Source organism: Heptranchias perlo, chromosome 19, assembly GCF_035084215.1.
Source record: "Heptranchias perlo isolate sHepPer1 chromosome 19, sHepPer1.hap1, whole genome shotgun sequence".
Classification (NCBI taxonomy): Eukaryota; Metazoa; Chordata; class Chondrichthyes; order Hexanchiformes; family Hexanchidae; genus Heptranchias; species Heptranchias perlo.
Genome location: NC_090343.1, coordinates 16,712,155 through 16,736,855, shown reverse-complemented (window position 1 = coordinate 16,736,855; position 24,701 = coordinate 16,712,155). Strand labels below are relative to the sequence as shown.

Below are 24,701 nucleotides of genomic sequence, written 5' to 3'. Positions count from 1 at the left end.
ACAAGTAACTGGTTTAGCTCCTTGGTTTACAGTACTTGAGATGTCTCACCTGACACTTTCAACAGGATTATTTTCCCATCCTGCAAATACCGTGTTGAGTTACATATAGACCATCTGTATATAAAGGGAGCAGTGTAAAGTTAAACCCTCCTTCACCCTGAGGGGTGCAGAGAGAATTTATGAATTTCCATCAAGGCCACACCATAACATTGATTTATTTTATAAATAAAACAATGGCCTGTATGTGAGTTAATACGGTAAATCCATTTTTTAATAAAATGAAACCGGTATGGTAAAACCTGTCTAAGTATAACAACTACCAAGCAGAGAAGTGATTTCTATTGTTGTAACTTTCATTCTTGCTTAGTCATGTAACTCATGCTCATCACGTCGAAGTAGTTAATACTTTGTGCAAGTTTTACTGTACCCGAAGTCTAACCATCAAGATTATTTTGTTTTTTTTAATCCACAACAATTTAATTTATTCTGGAGGTCCAAGTTTTTGATTTGGAATTGTAGGAACAGGATGAGGCCATTCAGCCCTTTGAGCCTATTCTGCCATTTAATTGGATCATGGCTGATCTATACCTCAACTCAGTTTACCTGCATTTTCTCCATATTCCTTGATACCCTTGGCTAATAAAAAACCTATTGATCTCAATCTTGAAAATTTTTATTGATCCAGCATCCACAGCCTTTTGGGGGAGAGGATTCCAGATTTCTACTACCCTTGAGTGAAATAGTGCTCCCTGATTTCGCTCCTAAATGGCCTAGCTCTAATTTTAAGATTATTCCCCCTTGTTCTGCATTCCCCACCAGAGGAAATAGTTTCTCTCTACGCTAAAAAAAGTCATTATTTTAAATACCTCGATTAGATCACCCCTCAACCGTCTAAACTCAAGGGAATACAAGCCAAGTTTATGCAACCTCTCCTCATAATTTAAGCCCTTTTAGCCCTGGTTTTATGCTGGTGAATCTGCACCGTACCCCCTTCAAGGCCAGTATATGTTTCCAAAGGTTTGATGCCCAAAACTGAACACAGTACTCCAGATGGGATCTGACCAAGTCTATACAACTGAAGCATCACTTCCTCACTTATGAATTCCACCCCCTTGAGACAAATGCCAACATTCCATTAGCTTTTTTGATTATTTTTGTATCTGTGCACATGGACATCCAAATCCCTTTTCTCCTCCTCAGTGCCTAGTCTCTCCCCATTAAGAAAATATTTGTGTTTCTCAGCTGCAAAGTGGATGACCTCACATATACCCACAATGAACTCCCAACTGCCACTGCTTTGCCTGCTCACTTAATTTGTCAACGTCCTTTTGTAATTTCCTGCTCCCATCTACACAACTTAGTGTGCCTCCTAACTTGGTGTCATCTGCAAACTTGGATATACATCTCTCATCCAAGTCAATATATATGGTGAAAAGCTGAGGCTCCAGTACAGATCTCTAGGGAGCACCACTTGTCACATCCTGCCATTCAAAGAATGTTCCCTTTTTCTGTCTCCTACTTCCCAACCAATTACCGACCCATGTCACAAGGTTACCTCCAATTCTGTGTACTTGTTCCAATATAATTCAAAATACACCACCACATCAATGTGTAGAAATTAATCAGCAAACATGGAATTCTCCAGTAAGAAAAATGTCTTTTGTGGTGGTACACCTCAATTATGAAATTTTATGTTAAATTTTCTTTGTTTTTCCCTCTTTTCCACCCTCTAGTGTCATCGTGCATAACCACTTATAAGAAGACTCCTCCACCAGTTCCACCGCGAACCACATCTAAACCATTTATTTCAGTTACAGTCCAGAGCAGCACAGAATCAGCACAAGACACCTACCTCGACAATCAGGACCACAAGAGTGATATAAACAGTCAGTCTGGTCTCAGCAATTCTTCGGACAGCTTGGATAGTGCCAGGGCTCTGAACAATACTAAGGCAGGAAGCGTCAGTGTTCCAATTCGTGAACAGTTAGAGAACCAACACCAACACCGAAATGCTACAGTGACAACTGAGAAGGGACCGCTCGTTACTGAGGACCCAAAGGTGGAGCCTCCCCCAAAGAGAAAGCTTTCTTCTATAGGGATACAGGTAATTTCTGCCAGGTATTTTTCAGGTTAAAAGTGCAGTGCAGGATATTTTTCAGTAAATTCAGACTTGTGCAGTTTCCAAGCAGTCGAGCAAAGTAAATATACAGTTTGCAATACAATTTATGATGTTGGCTCTTACTATTTTTAGATTCTACTGGATGTATGTAGATCCTCCATACCGGTTGCTGTACTTGTCTGCAAAAAATCTGACAAACTTTTAAACACTGTTTCTGTACTATTATAGTTCCTGTACTAAAGATGTTGGGTAGCCGCAGGAGGGGAAATGTGTCCACATTTGATAAACTACTTGAATGTGGGGGTGTGTGTTATCTTTTGTGTCTGCTTTTTTACTTTGCTTTCCTTACTGGCTTGTTAGATATTTATACCCTGTTAACATTTAATATTTCTATTATACCCCTTTATGGCTCTGGGCAAGTTCACTAATCTTTGAGGTAAGTTATTGCGTTGGGGCTGACTCTCAACGGCATAACATCCCCATCCTGGTTCTTGGGCTTACGTAGTTTGAGATGCTTCCTTCCTGTCTGGGTGTACGTGATACGAGTACTGCTCCATTTTTACCACAATGCCTGTTACTATGTCACGTTTTGTTTTGTCACTCTCCTTAGAATTCCCTGTTGGTGCGTGGATTAAAGATTTAGGTCTAGACAGTGCCAGTTTGAAGGTTTGCCTGCAATGTTAAAATTTTGATAGATTGTGAGAAAGACCTGTTAAACTGTTGCATTTTGGAATCTAATTGTTGTTGATGGGTGAGAACCAAATATAAAAGGGAGCATAGTGTTTTCAGCTGTGGCATCAAGCCGGTATTATCACTACTTCCTGTTGATCAACAACCGTTTCTTTTTTGAATGCTGCAAACAAGTTTGGATTCAGTTGACTAGGTGGTGCTCTGTTTTGTAAGGGTGCAAGAATGCTACTTTTTCATCAGTGCAAAGTGCTTTGGATGTGCATCAATGTAAAAGTGGCAGTATAACTCAACGGAATTACCAAGCATATTGAAGCCCAAAGTTGCGAGACCCTTTATAGAAAGCTGTCTCCTAGTAAGTTTGAGTTATGTAAGGGCATTATAACCCCAGCCTAACTCAATATGAAATAATTACTCTTTGATGTTTTTGGCTTGGCCTGCACCGGGAATCCTGTTCCCTAATGGTCTTTTGGGTCAGAACATAGTACTGATCCTGATCCATATCAACATCTCCAGTTTCGCTGTGATTTTAGAAAAAAATTGTATTGTGTCCCAAGTTCATTCTAAGAACAGATTTTGTTGCCTTGGTTCTTATTCCCAAGTCATCGATTTCAGACAAATACCATTCTGGTTACTCCTTCCACTTCCCAGCTTATGCCGTACAACTCCGCTTAGGTTTCTAAACTGTGGCCCATGAGCCCTAAGGGATTTATAGGTTAATCAGATTTCCATACATTTCTGTAATTGGATGACTTGTTAGCATGTTATTTCTATTGATGCATATTAATAATACTTTCTGCAAAGACAACATCACTTTCCTTTGGCTTGCTGACACTGCCTTTCAAAAGTTAGCGCAGGAGTGGGTCCCTGAGAGTACATTGATATTTGCAGGCCTTCCCTTACATGTTAGATAAACAGTTCCATAACTTCCTTGGGCTTGTACTCTATCTTTTAGGCTGCCATTGTTTTGTTTGCCATTCATACAATATGACACTTTTCAATGTTTGGTTATCTAATGTACCAAAATGTTTTTCTTGTTATACTTTCAAGAATAAAAGGTATATCTAATCTCACTATCTTTAGCACTCCTGTTTTACTGTGCATTCTTCCATCTTTATTTGTCTTCCACAACATCACCCAAATGAGGGAAATGTGGGCCATTGTTTAATATCTTTTAGCTTCAGAGCCAAGCAATCTACATGACCTCCCTCTCTCCCAACCCCTACCCCCCACAAATCTTCACCTGGGTTCTGTATAGGCCTCGTTATGGTTATGTACCTCAACAACAACAAAAAATTCCCTAGTTCGTAGCTTTACATCAGACAAAAGTTCTTCAGCTTAGTGTTCATTTTTTTTCCCTCCAACAATTAAATGTGTCCATCCTTGCAAGTCCAAATTCTTATTTTTTCCTTTTTTCTGGCTTTCCAAGTCGAAGCCGCCAATAAGCAAGTGTGGGAGTGCATTTTATTTTGTGTGAAATCCCTTTAAGGTGTGCATTGGGTTGGTGTTCCTTCAGTCACTATTTCATACTGCTATCTTAGTCACCATTGTTCAGTTGTTAACTGCATTTAAAAGTTTGCAAATCCTCCCATTCTAACAGGACGTACCCACCAATTGTCTTGAACAAAAAAAATTACAAGTAGTATATTTGTCTATAAACTGCAAACAAAGATTTTAAAACCAAGAGAAATTTGTAGCCTTCTCAATTGTTGGTAGGTTAATTAATACTGAAAATTTCTTGCCAGTTTCATTGATGCTGACCAGTAGTAGTAATTGTGCATAGCTGGCTATACCAGTTTAGTACTTTTCATGAGAGGGCCATTATATTCATTTCCCACTCAGATTGTCAGGTGGTTTATAAGACCAATTTTACTGTAGTTCATTTAAAACCAAGTTACACTGTTTAAATATTTAGAACACAATTGCAGGATAAAATGGAATTGACAAATGCCAAATTTTATCATCAATAACTTGTAGAGATTTCTTTCTTTTTAGGTTGACTGTTCCCAGAACTTAATTAAGGAACAAGATTCTCAACTTATCAACAAGTTCCAGTCTATTGGAATACAAGTGGAAGACGAGTGGCAGTGAGTGAAATTAGTTTAGCTATGTGTTTTTAAAAACTTCACCATTTCTGCATACTCCACCCCATTTGCTGATTTAATCTACTTCTCCCAGCCCCCTCTGCTCGCACTCTGTAATAGCCTGGAAACATTCCATGTTGACTTTCTTTTGAGCAAGCATTTTGCCTTGTCTGATTTTTCCCTTTTTAACTGCTGGTATTGTGAACTTGCTTTGCAGGGATTTTCATTGTAACATGTTTATATAGAGATTGAAAGAACAAGGTCCCAGTTAGTAAATATTAACTATCTTATTCCATAACTCAGTAAATTCATAAATATTGCATAGATGTTTTCAAAAAGTTCAACCATGTTTTGGCCACGTGGGCAGTGGGTTGATGAAAGTGTGCCATGCCATGAAATGGGGATAAGTTGCTGAGGCAACAACAGACTCTTAAAATTGCAGGGTGATTACCTGAGCCTTTCTCACCCCCTTTCTAGTTTCAGCCAGTTTTAAAGTGGTATTGGCAAAAGCTAGAAAATATAAAGTCACACAAAAATAGGAAGGGATAACATTAAATAGCCAGAAGGAGGATTAACTGTTAAATTGCCAGTCTTATTCCATCGTGTTTTTAAAACTTATTAGTTAACTGAAAAGAAAATGTTTGACTGCAATTTGTCTGGATACTGAAGGAATATTTTAGATTGTTACTTTTGCTTTACTTGCTAAACTTTGTATCTATACTGTATCCTTTGATCAAGTAACTAAGTCTGCAAATGTGCAGTGCAGTGCAGTGGAGTGGGAAAACACATGAACAAGTGATTGTGTAAGAGAGCAAATTACCAACTCGGTCAGGATATAGTCTTAATATGCTCATAGAATGTGCTGATGGGCAAATGCAAGTCTAATAAACGCCTGGCACCGCTCACCAAATTCCAGCCCAAGTTGTTTCAGTACATGTGTAAACTTTGCTGGACAGTTTTTCACGGAGATTGTATCCCTTTTTTAAAGCATTTGCTTGTAAATCAGCTTGCATTAAATTTTGCAGTTGGCTCAGTTAAAAGGAGTAGCTAAACAATTCTAAACATTGTCTCATTACTTAAAACAGCTTAAGCCGCTCCAGCAGCATGACATCAAAACAAGAAACTGATTCTGATACACAGGAATGTAAATCTACTGCTGGATCCCAGGACAAAAGCAATCAGCTTTCGGATTCAACTCAGCATCACAATGTCTCAAATCCTGAACCTGCAGTACGGCAGCATGTGAAAGGCTCCCAGACGAAAAATAAAGCTTTTGCTTATGGAGATAACTTAGACCCAGCCCTAGATCCATCCTCTTTACCACCACCGGAGCCATGGTTAGAATCTACTAACAATCTTCCTGTCGAACCAGTGCATGCTACTTCATGTCGTCGGGATGGCTACTGGTTCTTGAAACTGTTGCAAGCAGAGAAAGAAAGAATGGAAGGATGGTGTCATCAAATGGAGGAAGAAACCAAAGAAAATAATCTATCTGAAGAAGGTATACTGATAGGAAAATAATACTAACCCTCATCCCCCCCCCCCCCATCAGTATTAGAATTAACTTCATGTCCTTGGTTTGTTGTAAGATGAAATAAAAATGGATGTATAGTCTTGCATTCATACTCCATTCTATATCTCGTTTTTTTTTAAAAACTGTCTTCATAGTTCACTTTTTTAATAGTGAACATAGTTGAATATCAAGTATTATTGTGGTGAAGTGGGGGTGCAAGGGGAGAAAAGCTGACTTGGAAATGATACTGGGCACGACTGAGTGGATGCAGTTCCTAACCCAGGTTGTTTTGATCAAAGGGTTCTGGGGGAGGAATATGAGACTCAGGAAAGTGAGGCTTTGCCTATATACCTAACCTTGATCGCTCCATTAAATATGCTGGCCCATCTTCCTCTCAAACGATTTCTTATCTGGTGAGCACCATGCCCAATGGTACTTTGTGGCAGAGTCGAATATGAAGTAAAGAAATATCCTGTTTAATGTACCAGACTTAAGTGTCTTAAGAATGGAATAAAGTTCAACTTAGGGTTGTTTGTTTTACAGTATGTTTCAAGTAATTCAACTTTAAATATGATTTCCCAGATGCATCGTCTAGCTTCTTCACTGCATAACTAAGTGATATAGATAAGGAAAGTCCAATGTTTGATCTGTACTGAGTTAGCCTATCTCAGTCATGCCAGCAGTAGAAGTGCTACAGTTGGCCTCAGCCCCTGGGTGAGTAAGAGAAAAATCAGCCTGGGTTCCCACTGCTGAACGTAGGAACAGAAGTAGGCCTTTCAACCACTCGAGCCTGTTCCACCGTTCAATGAGATCATGGCTGATCTGTATCTGAGCTCCATTCACCTACCTTGCCTCCATATCCCTTAATATCCTTGGCTAGAAAAAAAAATATCGATCTCAAATTTAAAATTATTAATTGAGCTAGCATCCACTGTGTTTTGTGGGAGAGTGTTCCACACTTGTACCACCCTTTGTATGAAGAAGTGTTTCCTAACTTCTCTCCTGAATGGCCTGGCTCTGATTTTAAGGTTATGTCTCCTTGTCCTAGACTCCCCCATCAGCAGAAAAAGTTTCTCTCTATCAACCCTATCAATTCTTTTCAAAATCCTAAAAACTTCAATCAAATCATCCCTTAGTCTTCTATATACCAGGGAATACAAGCCTAGTTTATGTAATCTCTCCTCATAATTTAACCCTTGGAGCCCTGGTAACATTCTGGTGAATCTGCACAGCACTCCTTCCAAGGCCAATATATCCTTTCTAAGATGTGGTGCCTGAGAAATGTACACAGTTCTCCAGATGTGGTCTAACCGGAGCTTGGTATAGCTCCAAGGGTTAAATTATGAGGAGAGATTACATAAACTAGGCTGTAGCAAAACTTCCTCCCCTTTATATTCTAACCCTCTAGTTATAAAGGCTAATCGTTTTGATTATTTTTTGTACCTGACCACTACATTTTAGTGATCTGTGTACCTGGACCCCTAAATCCCTTTGGACCTTCACTGTTTCTAGCTTTTCACCATTTAAAAATTACTCGGATCTGTCCTTTTTTGGTCCAAAATGGATGACCTCACACTTGCCTGCATTGAAATTACATCTGCCACAGTTTTGCCCACTCACTTAATCTATCAATGTCTCTTTGTAATTTTGTTTACCCGACTTCACGACTTACCAATTACACTACCAATTTTTGTGTCATCGGCAAACTTGGATATATGGCTCTCTAATGTGTTATCTAAGTCATCAATAAATATAGTGAATAGTTGAGACCCCAGCACAGATTCTTGTGGGACATCACTAGTTACTTCTTTCCAATTCGAGTACATACCCATTATCCCTGCACTCTCTTCTACTGCCTAACCAATCTCTTAACCAGGTCAATAATTTGCCTTCAATTCCATGAGCTTTAATTTTAGCTCACAGTCTGTTATGTGGAACCTTATCGAATGCCTTCTGGAAGTCCATATAAACTACATCCATAGATGTTCCCCTGTCTACTATTTTAGTTACTTCCTCAAAAAATTCCATTAGGTTCGTTAGGCATGACCTACTCTTTACAAATCCATGCTGGCTCTCTCTAATCAGCTCAAATTTCTCAGTACCCCCACCCCCCACAAAATGCCTGCATTTGGGCGTTGAATGAGGACGGGATCAGTTTTGGCTGTGGTGCTCCCTGCAAGCTGGGTGTTATGACACTTCCTAACAGGGTTTGGATATGAAAAGTCGGCACTTGTGTAAGGTACTGGAGGATGACCTGTGCCAATGGAATTATATCATAGCAGGGAGTATACGCCTTCAGGAGAGAAGAGGGAGGGATAAAATTAGCTAGTGATTAATATCTGCTGTATACTGTCATCCTGGCTCTTGGACTTGCCTTTTGTGAATCAATAGGCTGGATTCTCTGATCTGTATATTTAAATGCCTGCAGTAAATAAATGGGTTACTGCGGCATTAAAATAACACCAAATGGAAAATCTGTGCTAACGTGTTTCACCCTTATTAACAGAAGATGCCATTTATAAGAGTTCAGTGATTTCACAGGCTTTCTTGCTATGTGGAACTGAAAACTCCTTTTGTTCTTTTCATCAAATTGCTCGTAGCTGGTCACACAAATGACAGGTTTATCTGAAATTTTTCATTTAATGTAGCTTTGTTATATTTTTCTGAATGTAAAATTAAAGCAACCTCTTTGTTATCCTTATCCTATATTTTAGGTGTTTGAATTGATTTTTTCCAAATGTTATAATACAATATTTACTTGTGTAAGTCTGATACTGATATGGTAATTGGAAAATATGGGAGTTAGACCTTCTAGTTCAGATCTGTAATATTTTGTAGATAAAACAGACCAGTTACATTTTTTTCCTCATTGCATTCAATGCAAAAGTATAATTTTTCCATAGTAAAAATCTAAATTATTAAAACAATATTGTGTACCTGCACTGTAAATTAAATTTGTTTCTCTGTTCTGGGGTCCTGCTGCCCACAGGGCCAGAATTTAGATTTGAGGAGATCCACAACACGAGTATACTTATACAAGTGCATTATCGTTAGATTTTATCTCCACTGCAAAAATTTGGAATATCTTCACAGCAGCTGGTACTAGATAAACAGTATTTTAACAAATTTAGATATATTTGGTCCGAACTGCACACTTGGCAAGAAAATAATTTGCAGATGGCACTGGTGTGGTACCGGTACTGTCTTTTCAATACTGATGTATTACTGTTTGTTTTCACCACTACTATACTGTATCACTAAGCATTTTTAGGTTCAGATTACTTACAACTGTGTTCACTTTCTCTAGAAGGAAGCTGGATCAGTGTCACCTCTACTATCCTTGAAGTAGGTGATGCCTTCAGGGTCTAAGCATAGGGCGCAGAACTTCTAGCTGGAGGAATGAAGAGTATTTCTGGAACTACTCCATAGCTGTTCTCATCCTCTTAATCATTGCAGGAAGTGGCAGGAAGATGTTTAGTATTTTAATGTACAAGTGAAATGGACATAACAGGAAGCTATGTAGAATAGAAGGTAGGTAGAACAGCAGAATTTGGTGACTGATCTTCAGATGTTGAAGGGAAAGAAGTGGAAAACTTCCAAGTGAGGGAGTTACTTTTTGTTACAGTGATGTACCTCACTGAAATTAATTTGAATTCCTTTGATTTGGCTGTTGCTTTCTTGCCTGATCTTTCTACAGATTTTTCATTTTATCTTTTTTATTCATTGCCCAGGATAAAATTATTTCTGTAAGATTCAGAATGTGATTAGTCCTGCACATGGAAAATGTTCATCTGTTTTTTTCTGTTAGTCCTAGGAAAAATCCGGAGTGCAGTAGGAAGTGCACAGCTTTTGATGTCTCAGAAATTACAGCAATTCCATGGTCTCTGCGAGCAAAATCTGGTATATACATCTTACTTGTCATGAATAATTTGAAGCTAATGGTAATAATTGGCATGCTTTCTAATTGCAAAGCATAGGATAGAATACTGAATGACTTGTCATTTACAATACCTAATTCAGTGTGTAATAGCAATAATGGCAGGTTACAAATTTCAGTGCTTTATAAGTTTTATTTATAGACTTTCCCAATGGCTCAGTGGGTAAATTCTGCACCTAGCGTGGTGCTGAGCTATACTGAGCAGGAAGATCTTTGTTCTGTGCTGCATTAACTAATCTCGATGATGTGGAGATGCCGGTGATGGACTGGGGTTAACAATTGTAAACAATTTTACAACACCAAGTTATAGTCCAACGATTTTATTTTTAATCCCACAAGCTTTCGGGGGCTTTCCCCTTCCTCAGGCGGTGTGGAAGTGACGGTGTGGAAGTCACTTCCACACCGCCTGAGGAAGGGGAAAGCCCCCGAAAGCTTGTGGGATTAAAAATAAAATCGTTGGACTATAACTTGGTGTTGTAAAATTGTTTACAATTGTTAACTAATCTCAGCAGAGAGTTGGAGTGGGGGGAAAGGAGGAGGGAATGTCTGCCTCACAGTCCCCAGGCTAGGAATGAGGGGAAATCAGCAAAGATTCCCATTGTTGATTATCATTCAGTGAAACCTGATGGAAAGTAAGCACATGTACTTTTTGGGTGAAGATAGGATTGGGGTCTTGGCCATGATGACACCATAGAGGAATAGTCCATTGACAATTGTTATCTGGGCTTATGCATGATAAATGGCCACTTGGATGAGGTAACAAAGTTTGACAAGCTCTTCTGGAAGCATTCTGAATCTAATCTTCAAGAGCAGGGGAGAAAATCGGTGTGGGGGAGTGCAGAAACATCATTTATAGCATTAAAACCATGTCAGTTTTTAAAATAGTATATTACTTTTAAATTCACAACCTCTACTGACCATGTGTAAACCAAATAATCCAATGAAATGCACAAATTCCCTTTCCATATCTAAGGATCATAAAGTTGGCTTCTGCCAATTTACACTATAAATTCCCAGAGTTTTGGGGGGATTATCAAAAACAAATTCTTTCCATGTTTTGTGAGGAAACCCCCCCCGAGTTCTCCTTGTTCATCATACTGAAAATTAAACTGGAGAGACTCAAGCAGGAAGTTGTGGAAAAGACGACTACGAATTTGGGAGGCAACAACAAGAACTTTGGAGAAGAATGGGAGATTGCTGATGAGGCGGTAGTTTGCAAGGACAGAGAGGTCGAGAGTTGATTTTTTTGAGGAGGGGTTTTGAAATGGAAGGGACAGTACCTAAAGAGAGGGAACCATTTACAGTGTCAGCCAGCATGGGTGCCAGGAAAGGAAGTTGGGTGGTCAGCAATTTAGTAGGAATGGGGTCAAGAGAGCAGGAAATGGGTCTCATGGATGAGATGAGCTCAGACAGGGCACAAGGGGAGTTAGGAGAGAAATGTGAAAGGCACCAATTTACAACCCTTATCATTTTTAGGTGTATCCAAATTTATTTTCAATCAAACTAAGTTTCTGTTCTTGCCCACAGTAGTGTCTGCATCAAAAGATTTTTTTTTAAATTAACAGAATTTAAAAAAACTTGAGAACTGCCATTATGCCCATTAAAGTGGTTGTGAATTGTGCAAATAGTTATGGGTTCTCAATTAGCTTAACTACCATATTTAGACCCTGCCTTGACTTTCCTGGGTCTTAGCGAAGTTCCAAGTAAAAACTGACTTGCGCTGATGATTTCCAAATTTAAATAGGTTCTTTGGGGTGCACTTTTTCTATGATTTTTCTCTTGATTTTTGATGCTAAAAATAGAACCTGAAAAACACCCTAGAAACATGTTTTTAAAAAAAAATTAGTGATAAAAACTGACTTTAATGGTGCTTATCTATACCATATTGAGCCACTGCACCCCCTCTTCTGCTGCCACGTCATATTCTTGCTGGTGCCAAGTGCATTTTTTTCTGAGTACCATAGGTGTGTATGCTTAAATTGCTTCTAACTTAATGAGGTTTGAGTCTGACTTTGCAGTTTTTCAAAATCTCTTAATTTAAATAAAACCCTGCTTTGAACTTTCCATCCACAACAAGAAGCCCTTTCTTTGCAGCTAATGCCTTTTTCTGAAAATATTGTTTATCAAGTTCTAAGGAGGGTTTGAGGAGGAGGCTCTGTCAGTTCAAAGAGCTCATGTTTGCTGAACAGTTGTCTTTTGTAATTGAGCTGAAAAAATACATGCAGTTGCACAATAGATTTTCCCTGTTCTCTCTACCACTGCATGGCAAGGGGGCAGGGTAAGAAACACAAACTGCCAAGCTGCAGACTTGTATTTTGTTTGATACATCAGCTAAAGTACTATTTCTTGGAAATCAAGTCTGCACTGATATCTATTCCTTCCCCTCCACAAACACTGTATATGTATGTATGTATGTGTATATTGTGTAGATATATAAAAAATTTGCTTGTAAAAGGAGCATCATGTCAAGATGTCATAACTGAAAAGGGGAGTGTGAAGTCAGTGGAAAGGAAAATCGGGCAGGTGGATAATGTGTGGCCGATCTGATACTGCCAGTTATCTACCCCCGGCTCCACGGAAGTTAAAAGTTACCTCCATGGACCCTGACTAGAAAGTGGACCACCTCAAAGTGGAATCTGAATCTGGCATTGGGCATGTATCTTTAATTAATATGAAAGTACAGATATGGAAAACTGCTTTTGTGACCGTTCCAACATCCGAGCATGTGTACATTCACCGTCTGCTTGCTCTGCCATCAAGAGCAGCTCTTGTGTGGTGTTTGAGAATTCAGCACTTTTTTTCTCTTCCTCTTCTGCATAAATGTGTCAGGAAATTAATATATTATTAATACTTAGTAAATAGAACACATGCTCAGTGTTTGTATGAGGCAAGCTCACTATTCCTAATTCAAAAAAAAATACTTGTATCCAATGGAACTTAACCTTCCTGTACAGACTTTCTGAACAAAGGAATTGCTGAGACTGTTGAACTATACTTCACATTGCTGCAGTGAATGATCTCCCTACATTCACATCTTTCTTTCCTCTTTGTAAAATGCCTGTTCTACAATAACAGCAGCCATTCTGTGACCTAGTTTCAAGTATATTGGGTGACCCCTACAGGACACTTATAGTACTTCGGAATTTTACTCAACATTACTGAGACTGATTGTGCACTTTGGCCGAACTGTGCCTACTCCTGCCTTAATACTAATCCCTCATCTTCCAAAATTGTCCTAAATTGGCAACATTATTCATGACATTTGGAGAATGAATGAAGAAGGGTGGATTACTCTCTTTAGGTCTATTAATTTCTCATTGTTTCTTTTGAAGTTCTTTGTATTTTAGCTTTTCTAAGCTCTTCCCTTTGGGACTTTTTCCAAGCGTATGGTGTTTTCTGTTATTATTGGGTATTGCAAGAACAAAACTAGCATTACATGTTCAAAGTAGTTTTTAATCTCAAGTACATTGAATTTATTGTTAAAATATTGATGCAATCCTGTTTTGCCTTCATTTTACACATTGTTGTAGTCAGAAAACTGGACACCAACTCTGTGGAGGATTGCTGTGTAGTGTGTGGGAAGGGAAATTTAGAACAGACTTTTTGTTTTTAATTTTACCTGTGGGATTGATTAGATTGTCTGATACTTCAAAGATCACTTGATTTGAAGAGAGAAACAGTATTCCAAAAGATTTTGAGCTGAAATAAGTATTGTATATGCAAAGTAGATAAAACCAATAGAGACAGCTGCATGATTGCTGTGTGGACAAATTCATTAGCTAGTCTGATCTGAGTCATGGAGATGATTCTCCTGTTTCATTCATGGCTTTCTTGAGTCATGTGGATAATAAGGTTGCTACAGTTGGCCTCAAATATCTATCCAATTTTCCCTTTAAAAATGCAATGATCTCTGACCTTAACCACTCCCTGTGACAAAGCATTCCATCCTCTTTTTCTGTGTAAAGAAATTTCTCCTTACCTCTCCTCACTCTGATAGTTTTTAATTGATGACCCCTCAATACTGGCTACAAAGGGGCAAATCAGCTTGGATTACTCCTCTGGAATGTTGTAGTTTCCTCTGCTGCTCAGTGTACAAGTATGATGAGGCAGGACTGGGCTCAAGTGCAAAACCACTCACAATTAAATTCTCTGCTGATGCTTGCACATGAAAAATGCCCATTGGGGCAAGGTACTGAAATGTTGCTTATGAAACTGTGCTCCAGCATTAGTCAGGAACGGAGGAGAAAAATCAGTCAAAATGGAGTGGAGCAGCAATTTAAGAGCATATTTCTCTTCATAATTCAGATTGATTTGTCACTTTTGCTGTTTGTGCTTTTGTAGAACCAAAATGCAAACCCACGACCTACCGCACAAGATTTAGCTGGCTTTTGGGATATGCTGCAGCTTTCCATTGAAGACATTAGTTTGAAATTTGATGAACTTTATCATCTTAAGACTAATGACTGGCAACTTGTTGACATGCCAGAAAAGAAGGTAAGTTATCGTTTTATCTAATAATTTGGGGAGTGATAACTAATTAATGGTATAATCCTTTGAAGATTGAGGTATTTCTGTGCCAATATAGAGATTACTCTGTGGAGAAATGCTCCATGGTAAGGTATAAATATACAGGCAATTCTTATGTTTTATAATAGATGTTTCAGAAAATGTATTCTAAAGAAATGCAAATTAATATGTACACTTGAGTTTAACTTGGTCTGTAGATTCTTTTATAATTTCGGGGGGGGAGGGCGAGGGGATTGAGACTTGTATGGTGGTTTGTCTTCAAATTGACTTCGTTTGTGGTATAAATGACCTGACACTTCTGTTGTAGCATAAGTATTCCTCTCCCAAGTCATAGAGATGGAACTTTCATATGGCTTGATAAGCATTCACCAAAAAATACCCACCCATTAACTAGCAGATCACCATACTGTGACACCACAGAGAAGAATTGTCATTTTAGGTTGAAGTGAGGTTCAGTTCATGTGCAGCTGATATAAGCTATGGGCTTTGTCAACTAGTGATTAAACAGAGAGCCAAATCCTTTTCATTACTGGATGCCAGGCCTAAGCTGCCAATCATTAAGTAACTCTCCTGGCTGGAGATATTGTATACTGGCTAAATAGTTTACATCTAAAGTTCTTCCTCAAAAAATCCTAACCTTGTCTATATTTTAACCTGTTTGTTGCATTATGAAATTGAAAACCTATTCAATAGTATAGGTTTATTGGAAACATGATTTTCCATCCTATCTGCACAGATTCATTCATACTAGATATATGGTTTGCAGAGATGTGGTACAATACACACTGAATAATTATTTTACAGCAAAACTGATCAAAATGTGGCAATTAATTCCATACTCCTGGTTTTTAACTTTTCAACAAAGTTTCACATTCTTTTGAAATAAAAATGATGTTACTTAGTTTAAAACAGAAAATGCTGGAAACACTCAGCAGGTCAGGCAGCATCTGGTAGGGTTAACATTTCAGGTCAGTGACTTTTTTTCAGAACCACAAATCATCATTGACTTCAAAAGTTTCCAGTGTTTTCTATTTTTATTTCAGTATTTTGTTTTCAGTCACTACTAGGCACTTGAAATGCTCCAAGGCACAAACATTAATTTTTAGTGGAAATGCAGCCTAAATCCAGTCGGGACCTGACCTCTTTCCAGAGCAAAATGGAGCGAGACTCCTAGAGGAGGAAGTGTCACACTGCACTCAAGTCGGGGCCCAACACTGAATTTGCACTGCATAAGCTGGAACCATTTTGCATCAATGTTAAACTTGTGTTGTAAATGCATCCTAAGAAATGATGATGTGAAACCAGCTTTTCTCATGCTGTTTTGGAAGTTCTGAAAACTCTGTTCATTTGATTGGATGTCTTCCACAATTGCTGGGGATACTCTGTAGATGAGTGGTAGTTAAGCAGTTTCACAACCTAGCTTTACCTAGTGGTGGCATTGTTTGTTTTCTGCCTCTGGTATTGGTGGTGCTCCCATCTATATTTGAGATGGGGGGACAGGGGCTGCATTTATATTACAGAATTGTTGCTGATTTCAGTGCTTCTGTTAGCAGCTAAGTCTAATAGAATTGGGGCAAATTATATAACAACAAATCCTGGGAAACCTTTTCGTACATGATTCTAAAACAGCAAACTGTCATCTTGATTTGGATAACAGCATCCATTCTAATATCTGCTTTTTTTTTCTCCCAAGGAAGAGAAAAAGCTGCCTCCTCCAGTGCCAAAGAAACCAGCAAAGGCTAAGGCTCCTTTAAATCGTGAGAAACTGACCGATTCAGCAGATAAGCAACGCCAGGAAGCTCGCAAGCGATTAATGGCAGCTAAGCGAGCTGCATCTGTACGGCAGAACTCTGCAACAGAGAGCGCAGATAGTATTGAGATATATGTCCCTGAGGCACAGACCCGGCTGTGAATTGGAGTAGATCTTTTGTATACATTTTGGGCCAACTTTAAAACTTCAGCAGTCTGTGTTAATTCTACAAGCAACTTTAAGCATCAAATAATAGAATGCAATGTTTATTAGTATATATGGCATTGCTATTCAACGTCAGACTATTAAAATCCTTTCTTTCTAAATGTTAAATCTGATATCTCATCAGCAATGTGTACATTGGTTGCCATGCTTCTCTATCATTTGCATGGCTTTGTCTTATCCATCACAGTTAACTTTTCTGTACAGTAAACAAATTGCTTTGTGTACCATTTATGCCTCAATAGCAAATTGTGTTTTTCTCTAGCATATACAGGAAAAGGACTGGCTTATTTTGGAAAAAGTACATCAATGATTTTTCATTAATTTAGCTGATGAAAATTTGAAGGAAGATGAAGTTTCTTTGAATAACAAAACCTGAGCTCAATTTTATTGGGTTGTTACTACTTTTGTTCTAAGAAATGTATTCATGTAGTTCATTTGCAGAAACTATAGCTTTTCAGAATATGCTTCCATTGGCTCTGTAAATTTAGAGTGCTGCTGTAAAATGATGTAAAACTCCTCTACCATTCAGTAGAGCAAAGCAATAGAGCATTTAAATGTTCTCACATTTTTTCAAATGTACAGAAGTGACACAAAAAACTATTCCGAATCGTAGAATCATTTTATGAAACAAGCACATACAAAAAAAGGTTTTATCAAAACCGATCTGGTATTAGAACCTTTTAGGATGTGTTCTTGGATTTTGCAGCCAAAATTTTAAAAGTATTTGTCTCATTTGTTATGGTTACTTCCTGAATCTAGTAGTAGCTTAAAGTGGTTGTTTATATGTAGATAACTAGTTAAAATTTTAAGCATACAAATGAAGATAAATTATGGAGAAAATCATTAAGTGTTTTGACTGACTTAAGAATCCTGTTGGGTGCAAGTGTCCTGTTCAAAGAAAAAAAGCTGGTGAACTTTCATAAAAACATGAAATAAGCACTACCTAATAGCTTTTGTCCAAATATACTTTCTATTGTGTAGTATTCTCCATTACTCCATCTCCATTTTGCACAGTGTCGTGTTTAGAAGATTGCCAAATGTTTGTTGACCATGTTCTCATTCTTTTTCTTTTAGTAATGGCTTTTAGCAGAAAAAGTAATTACTTTTTGAACATTGAAGATGCCATTACTTAAACATTAAACCCATGAACAAATGATTTTAATTTCAAAAATCCACAATATTTGAAATCTTGTTTGGTTATAATGCAACTATGGTAAATGTGTATTGGTTATTTTGAATGGTGACTCATGCTTTTCTCATCTGAGAAATTGATTATTTGCACTTGTGCCCAAGCTTGAATGCATCAGGACAAGATCACGAATGACTAGAGATAGATGAGATTTGTTACTCATCAATAATGATCACACTATCATTGTTAGTGGACTTTTTTTAAAAAAAAAACATATTTTCCATAAAGAGATGTCTGGAGGCAAAGTTGCCTTCAAGCTTCAGTTTCTTTGTAATAGTCTTTCATTTATAGGAGTGATGGTACTTTTTCAGATAAAATATGCATCCATAGAATGCCATAATTCCACCAATTTAATGCTCACTATGATTTTCTATCTGGTATGTTTTTAAATAATCCCAGAATGCTGTTTCCAGCTCTCTGTGACTCCTGACTCTGAGACGTCTGCATACAGTAACCTGTAAACAGTCTTTCGTCTCTAACATCAAGACAGCTGTTGCACCTCATCTGAACCATGTTCCTCAGCTCTGCTCTTATAAGACTTAGCTACTTGCCAAAACATTATGCATATATATCCAACCGTTTTTATGAAGTTATGATAGTGCAGTAGAAACTGAACAGCTGACATTTTACTGTAATTGAAGAATACCAAAGGAGTGGTTCATAATCATTTTCAGAAGTGTTTTACTGCTACTAGGGTCCTTCACATTCCGAGAACACATGGGGCTGTAGCTAAAAATGATTAAGTATGAATCATTCCTATTTTTAATTGAATATACTATCGATAATATTTTTGTTGGTCTGCTTAAATTGTATTTAACAGAAGTATGTGATACTCAAACTTTGTAGTATAACCTTAATTAAGAAATCCCAATGATATTGGAAATTGTGTTGCCACCTAATTTTTGAACAAAAAATCCAGCAGCTTTGGCAACTACAACCAAGAATAAACTTTTTGTAAAGGCTTTATATGTCAACTGAAATAGCGTATGTATCAGGTAGTGATGTTGGTTAGGGCACTTTCTTTTACCTTTTGGTTTACTTCTGCCCAGAATGGTGGGATGAAAGTCTAGTCTACCTAACCACTGTCATGGGTTCTAAGTGAAATGTTTGGATGGCCTCATAGGTATGAAAATTAACTTTAAATTTACACCAACTTAACTGTTGCCGCTAATAGTGCCCATAGGGTGAAAGAACGGGTGAGGAGAAAATTCTGTAAAATAATAAATAGATAACCCTAGTGCTTCCTGGTGGTCAGTAGTCAGAAACAAAGGAAAGAAAATTGCACACTGATTAAGTCGGGGTGCTTCTTTAAGGTTGGGATTCTAGCCTATTGTTAGGGTGAAGTAAAAGGAGCTATACTGTCTCTCTGACCTGGAAATGCCTGATGCTACAACTGGGTTCCCAAAGTCTGAAAGTCTTCCATTCCCCAGCACCAATATGCCTGAACTTGAGCACAAAAAAGTTGCAAATTTCATATTTACCTCTTAGAAGTACCGTTTTAGTAGACCAGCAAAAAGGGTACAGCCTTTTTAAAGAAACCTATCTGTAATTTCTCACATCTGAGATATTTAATGACCATTTATATATTTTACCGATTCGAAAAAAAATCACCTTGATAATTGTGATGTAGTTATTTTCATTTTTCTGTAAACTTGTTTTTAATGTTGGATGTGTTTTACAATGCTATAGGCTTTCCAAATATGTGACCTTTTTTAAGCTCTTTTGACATTTTTTTGTGTGAAAGATTGTTTTTTGTAGATTTTCTGACTTTGCAGCATCACACTGATTAGCAAATACACTTCATTTTCCATCTAGTACTCTATGCTTTACAATCTCTTCACTCTTTCTCCCCCACCCGCCCCCCCCCATCGCAGCAGAAAGAAAATATTTCTCACATGACCCTAGTGTAATAAACTATTTGGCATGTGGTGAAATCCTATTATACAAAATTTGGATGAAAGGCCAAAAAATGCCTGCAATCAGACTTTCATTTATATAGGAATAATAAGATGATGGTGTCTGGACTGATAACACCTGATTTGATTCACATACAATTTTTCTATCTGTGTTTTGATTTAAAGAGAGCCAAAATGGCTAGTAAATTATCTACAGCCTTTGTGTTTGATACAATGGTTATTAATTTCAAATTGCAGTACATTCAACCTTAGCACTTTATTTTAAGAGGACAATCATTGCTGCAAATATGACATAATTGTAATGCAATTAAGTCAGCATTGCTAAACCAAGGCAGTTCACAACTTTTTTTGAAGTGTTCTGTGCATTTTCAACAAGATACACGGTAAGGACTTTTCACAATAAGCATAAGGGCTAACCGATGAATTGCTTTTAATCTGCTTTTATGAGAAGTGTTTGTAAATAATACTGTTGATAAAACGCTGTGCATTAGATGTCTGAGGACCAGAGTTTGCAGCACACTTTCATGCCTCTACGGAATGTCACAAAATATTTAAATTCATTATACTTCAAACTGTAGGAGCATGAAATAGGCATTCCCAGAGAAAGGTAGCATTTTGCACATTCTGTCAACACCTAAGAAGCAAGAATCCTTTATCGTGGTAAAATTTCTATAAACCTCTGGTCTATAGAAATTTGATTTTAGCATAGGCTGCAATTTTGTCTTGCTACATTATTGTCTGTTAGTGATCTGATAACCAAGTTAATTGCCATGTAACAGACGCTTCATTCTCCAGCAGTTAATCTGTTACGAATTCCTGCTTTAGTGCGTTCGTATATTTATAATGTGGCCAATTAAAGGTGTGAGTTTCTTATCTGTAATGCATGCAGAAGCAACTGCTCAAAACAGTTGGATGAAGAGTCATTCAGTGGGAACTGAACAATTTGTGAATTTATCATCCTGTATGTAAAAACTTTCACTGATTTAGTTCAGTGTTAGTGTTTACTCATTACCAAAAAATTACGACTTCCCCTTTATAAATTAAGAATTTGTTTTAATCAAATTCACCCCGATTTAATAAATTATAATCTTTTGGTATGATTTCTCTTTCCCCACCCTTCATCTCCAGCAATTCCCATAAGTAATCACTGGATAAGATATGAATTGAACTGAGTGCTTTGCATCGAAATGAAACTAGTTTTTTTTAACATTAATTGCACTTAAGCAGTCCTTGACAGTGATCTATCACAAACATGGTAAAATTACTATATTAATACAGTTGTGAATTCTTGCATAGTGATGTGGAGTTTCGGCAATATACAAAGATGGACTTAGCCGTGAAATTTTATTGTCATTTATTTACCATGAGGTACCATGGTTATAAATAGATTAAACACATCTTGAGTTCCAACTTCTGCTTTTCTAATTAGTTGTAACACATTCTTGATTTTATTCAAATTTATGATCACAATTTTTATTACCATATTTTGGGGAAAGTTTTATATTTTACCCACAATACATGAAATATATTAACTACTGGAAACTTTTTTAAATGAAATTATTTGTTCTTCTGTGGCATTGCTCATGAACAAAGAATTAAATTTGTGTATCATCTCTGTTCACATAATCTACATGTCTTACCCTAATTTTTGCAACTTCCTTTGTCTTTTGTCTGTTTTCTGAATGCCATGTCTCCATTTTTCTGTCCCTATATGGCTCTGACACTTTCTTTTGTAACCTCCGTAATTGTCTTCTCTCTTCTGTGTATATCCCACATTTTGTGCATAGTTGTGATCATTTCTGTCTCTGCATATCTTTCTCTTTCTAGGTGTCTATCACACATATTCTTCATTCCTTTCTTCTATTTTGCAAATACTTTTACCTTTTTGAACTTTCTTTTCTTTCTCTAAACATAGTATTTTCTTGTAAATCCTTGACTTTCCATTTTCTGTGTAAATTGACTACATTTATTTTGCCAGCCCAGCTCCACAGCTCTGTTCAGAGGGGAACAGAAATATGGGTTGGGTCAGGTTTGGTAGACCAAAGCATCATCACATTCCTCAAAAAACACCCTCGACTTAAGTCATAACTTTTACTTAAGCCATACTTAAGAAAAGACATACTTGCTCTCGAGGCAGTACAAAGAAGGTTCACTCGGTTAATCCCGGGGATGAGGGGGCGGACATATGAGGAGAGGTTGAGTAGATTGGGACTCTACTCATTGGAGTTCAGAAGAATGAGAGGCGATCTTATTGAAACATGTAAGATTGTGAAGGGGCTTGATCGTGTGGATGCGGTAAGGATGTTCCCAAGGATGGGTGAAACTAGAACTAGAGGGCATAATCTTAGAATAAGGGGCTGCTCTTTCAAAACTGAGATGAGGAGAAACTTCTTCATTCAGAGGGTAGTAGGTCTGTGGAATTTCCTGCCCCAGGAAGCTGTGGAAGCTACATGATTAAATTTAAAACAGAAATAGACAGTTTCCTAGAAGTAAAGGGAATTAGGGGTTACGGGGAGCGGGCAGGAAATTGGACATGAATTTAGATTTGAGGTTAGGATCAGATCAGCCATGATCTTATTGAATGGCGGAGCAGGCTCGAGGGGCTGATTGGCCTACTTCTGCTCCATTTCTTATGTTCATATGACCCCTCCATCTTTGAAACTAGAGCCCTATCTCCAACCTCCCTTTCCTCTCCAATATCAAATGTATTGTCACTTCCCAAATCTGCCCAGCTTTACCCCAACTCCATCTTTGAATCTATCCAGTCAGGTTTCTGCTCCTGCCACAGCACTGAAATGGTGTTAATCAAATTCACAAATGACATACTCTGTAACAGTGATGCATTTTCCCACCACATCCTCTGCAGCCTTTGACACGGTTGACCATACCATCCTCCTTCAACAATTCTCCTTCATTTCCTGCCCTTGCTTGGTTTGACTCTGAACTATCACATCTTAGCCAAAGTATCTCCAGCTATGACTTCTCCTCCTGCCCCTGCACCATTACTTTTGGAAACTCCCAAGTATTTGTCCTTGGCTCCTCCTCTACCTCATCTATGTGTTGCCCCTGGGTGACATCATTCACAGACATCGGGTCAGATTCCACATGTACACTGATGATATCAAACTCGACCTCTCCATCACCTCTGGATTCCTCCACTGCCTCTGTGCTGTCAGACTGCTTGTCTGACATCCAGTCTTGGCTGAGTTACAATTTCCTCCAACTAAAACATTGGAAAGACTGAAGCCATCATCATTAGCCACAAACTTTGGACACTTACCATCGATTACATCCCCCCCCCCCCCCTTCTCAACCTCTGTAATTTGATCCTGAGCTGAGTTAACCCCATAGCCTCTCCATCACAAGACTGTCCACTTCCATCTCTGTAACATTGCCTGCCTCCATCATTGTCTCAGCTTTATCAGCTGCTGAAACCTTAATCCATGCCATTGTCATCTCCAGGCTTGACTTCCAATGCTCTCCTTGTTAGGCTGCCACTCTCCATGCTCTGTAAGCTTCAGGTCATCCAAAACTGCCTGTGTGATGTCCTGCTGACCTACATTGGCTGTTGACTCCCTCAACAGTTCTAATTTAAAATTCTGGTGCTTAAATCCTTTCATAGCCTTTACCTTTCCTATCTCTGTAACCTCCTCCAGTTTTACAACCACCTGCCCCAGATTTCTCTGTTCTTTTGAAGTTGGCCTCTTATGCATAAGAACATAAGAAATAGGAGCAGGAGTAGGCCAATCGGCCCCTCGAGCCTGCTCCGCCATTCAATAAGATCATGGCTGATCTGATCCCAACCACAAATCTAAAGAACACAAGTAGGAGCAGGACCCGGCCACTCAGCCCCTGGGCCCTCTCTGCCACCCACAGGGCATTGACCGATCCGAACTCAGCTTCATGTCCAATTTCCTGCCCGCTCCCCATACTTCTAGGAAACTGTCTATTTCTGTTTTAAATTTATCTAATGATGTAGCTTCCACAGCTTCCTGGGGCAGCAAATTCCACAGACCTACCACCCTCTGAGTGAAGAAGTTTCTCCTCATCTCAGTTTTGAAAGAGCAGCCCCTTCTAAGATTATGCCCCCTAGTTCTAGTTTCACCCATCCTTTTTTTTTATTCGTTCACGGGATGTGGGCGTCGCTGGCAAGGCCGGCATTTATTGCCCATCCCTAATTGCCCTCGAGAAGGTGGTGGTGAGCCGCCTTCTTGAACCGCTGCAGTCCGTGTGGTGACGGTTCTCCCACAATGCTGTTAGGAAGGGAGTTCCAGGATTTTGACCCAGCGACAATGAAGGAACGGCGATATATTTCCAAGTCGGGATGGTGTGTGACTTGGAGGGGAACGTACAGGTGGTGTTGTTCCCATGCGCCTGCTGCCCTTGTCCTTTCTAGGTGGTAGAGGTCGCAGGTTTGGGAGGTGCTGTCGAAGAAGCCTTGGCGAGTTGCTGCAGTGCATCCTGTGGATGGTGCACACTGCAGCCACAGTGCGCCGGTGGTGAAGGGAGTGAATGTTTAAGGTGGTGGATGGGGTGCCAATCAAGCGGGATGCTTTATCTTGGATGGTGTCGAGCTTCTTGAGTGTTGTTGGAGCTGCACTCATCCAGGCAAGTGGAGAGTATTCCATCACACTCCTGACTTGTGCCTTGTAGATGGTGGAAAGGCTTTGGGGAGTCAGGAGGTGAGTCACTCGCCGCAGAATACCCAGCCTCTGACCTGCTCTCGTAGCCACAGTATATGGCTGGTCCAGTTA

The 24,701-nt window shown here is 38.6% G+C and overlaps 1 protein-coding gene across 2 annotated transcripts in view; it reads left to right on the top strand.

The window, feature by feature from the left end:
- LOC137335193 (disks large-associated protein 4-like) overlaps positions 1-17,784 on the top strand; it is a 152,010-nt gene extending 134,226 nt beyond the window's left edge. For both annotated transcript variants that reach the window (XM_068000392.1, XM_068000393.1), the window contains 6 exons: positions 1,734-2,104; positions 4,802-4,893; positions 5,976-6,391; positions 10,212-10,303; positions 14,682-14,834; positions 16,561-17,784. In XM_068000392.1, the coding sequence (XP_067856493.1) occupies positions 1,734-2,104; positions 4,802-4,893; positions 5,976-6,391; positions 10,212-10,303; positions 14,682-14,834; positions 16,561-16,779 (1,343 nt within the window). In that variant the 3' untranslated portion in view covers positions 16,780-17,784. The remainder of the gene's footprint in view (positions 1-1,733; positions 2,105-4,801; positions 4,894-5,975; positions 6,392-10,211; positions 10,304-14,681; positions 14,835-16,560) is intronic.
- Positions 17,785-24,701: the final 6,917 nt, after the last annotated feature.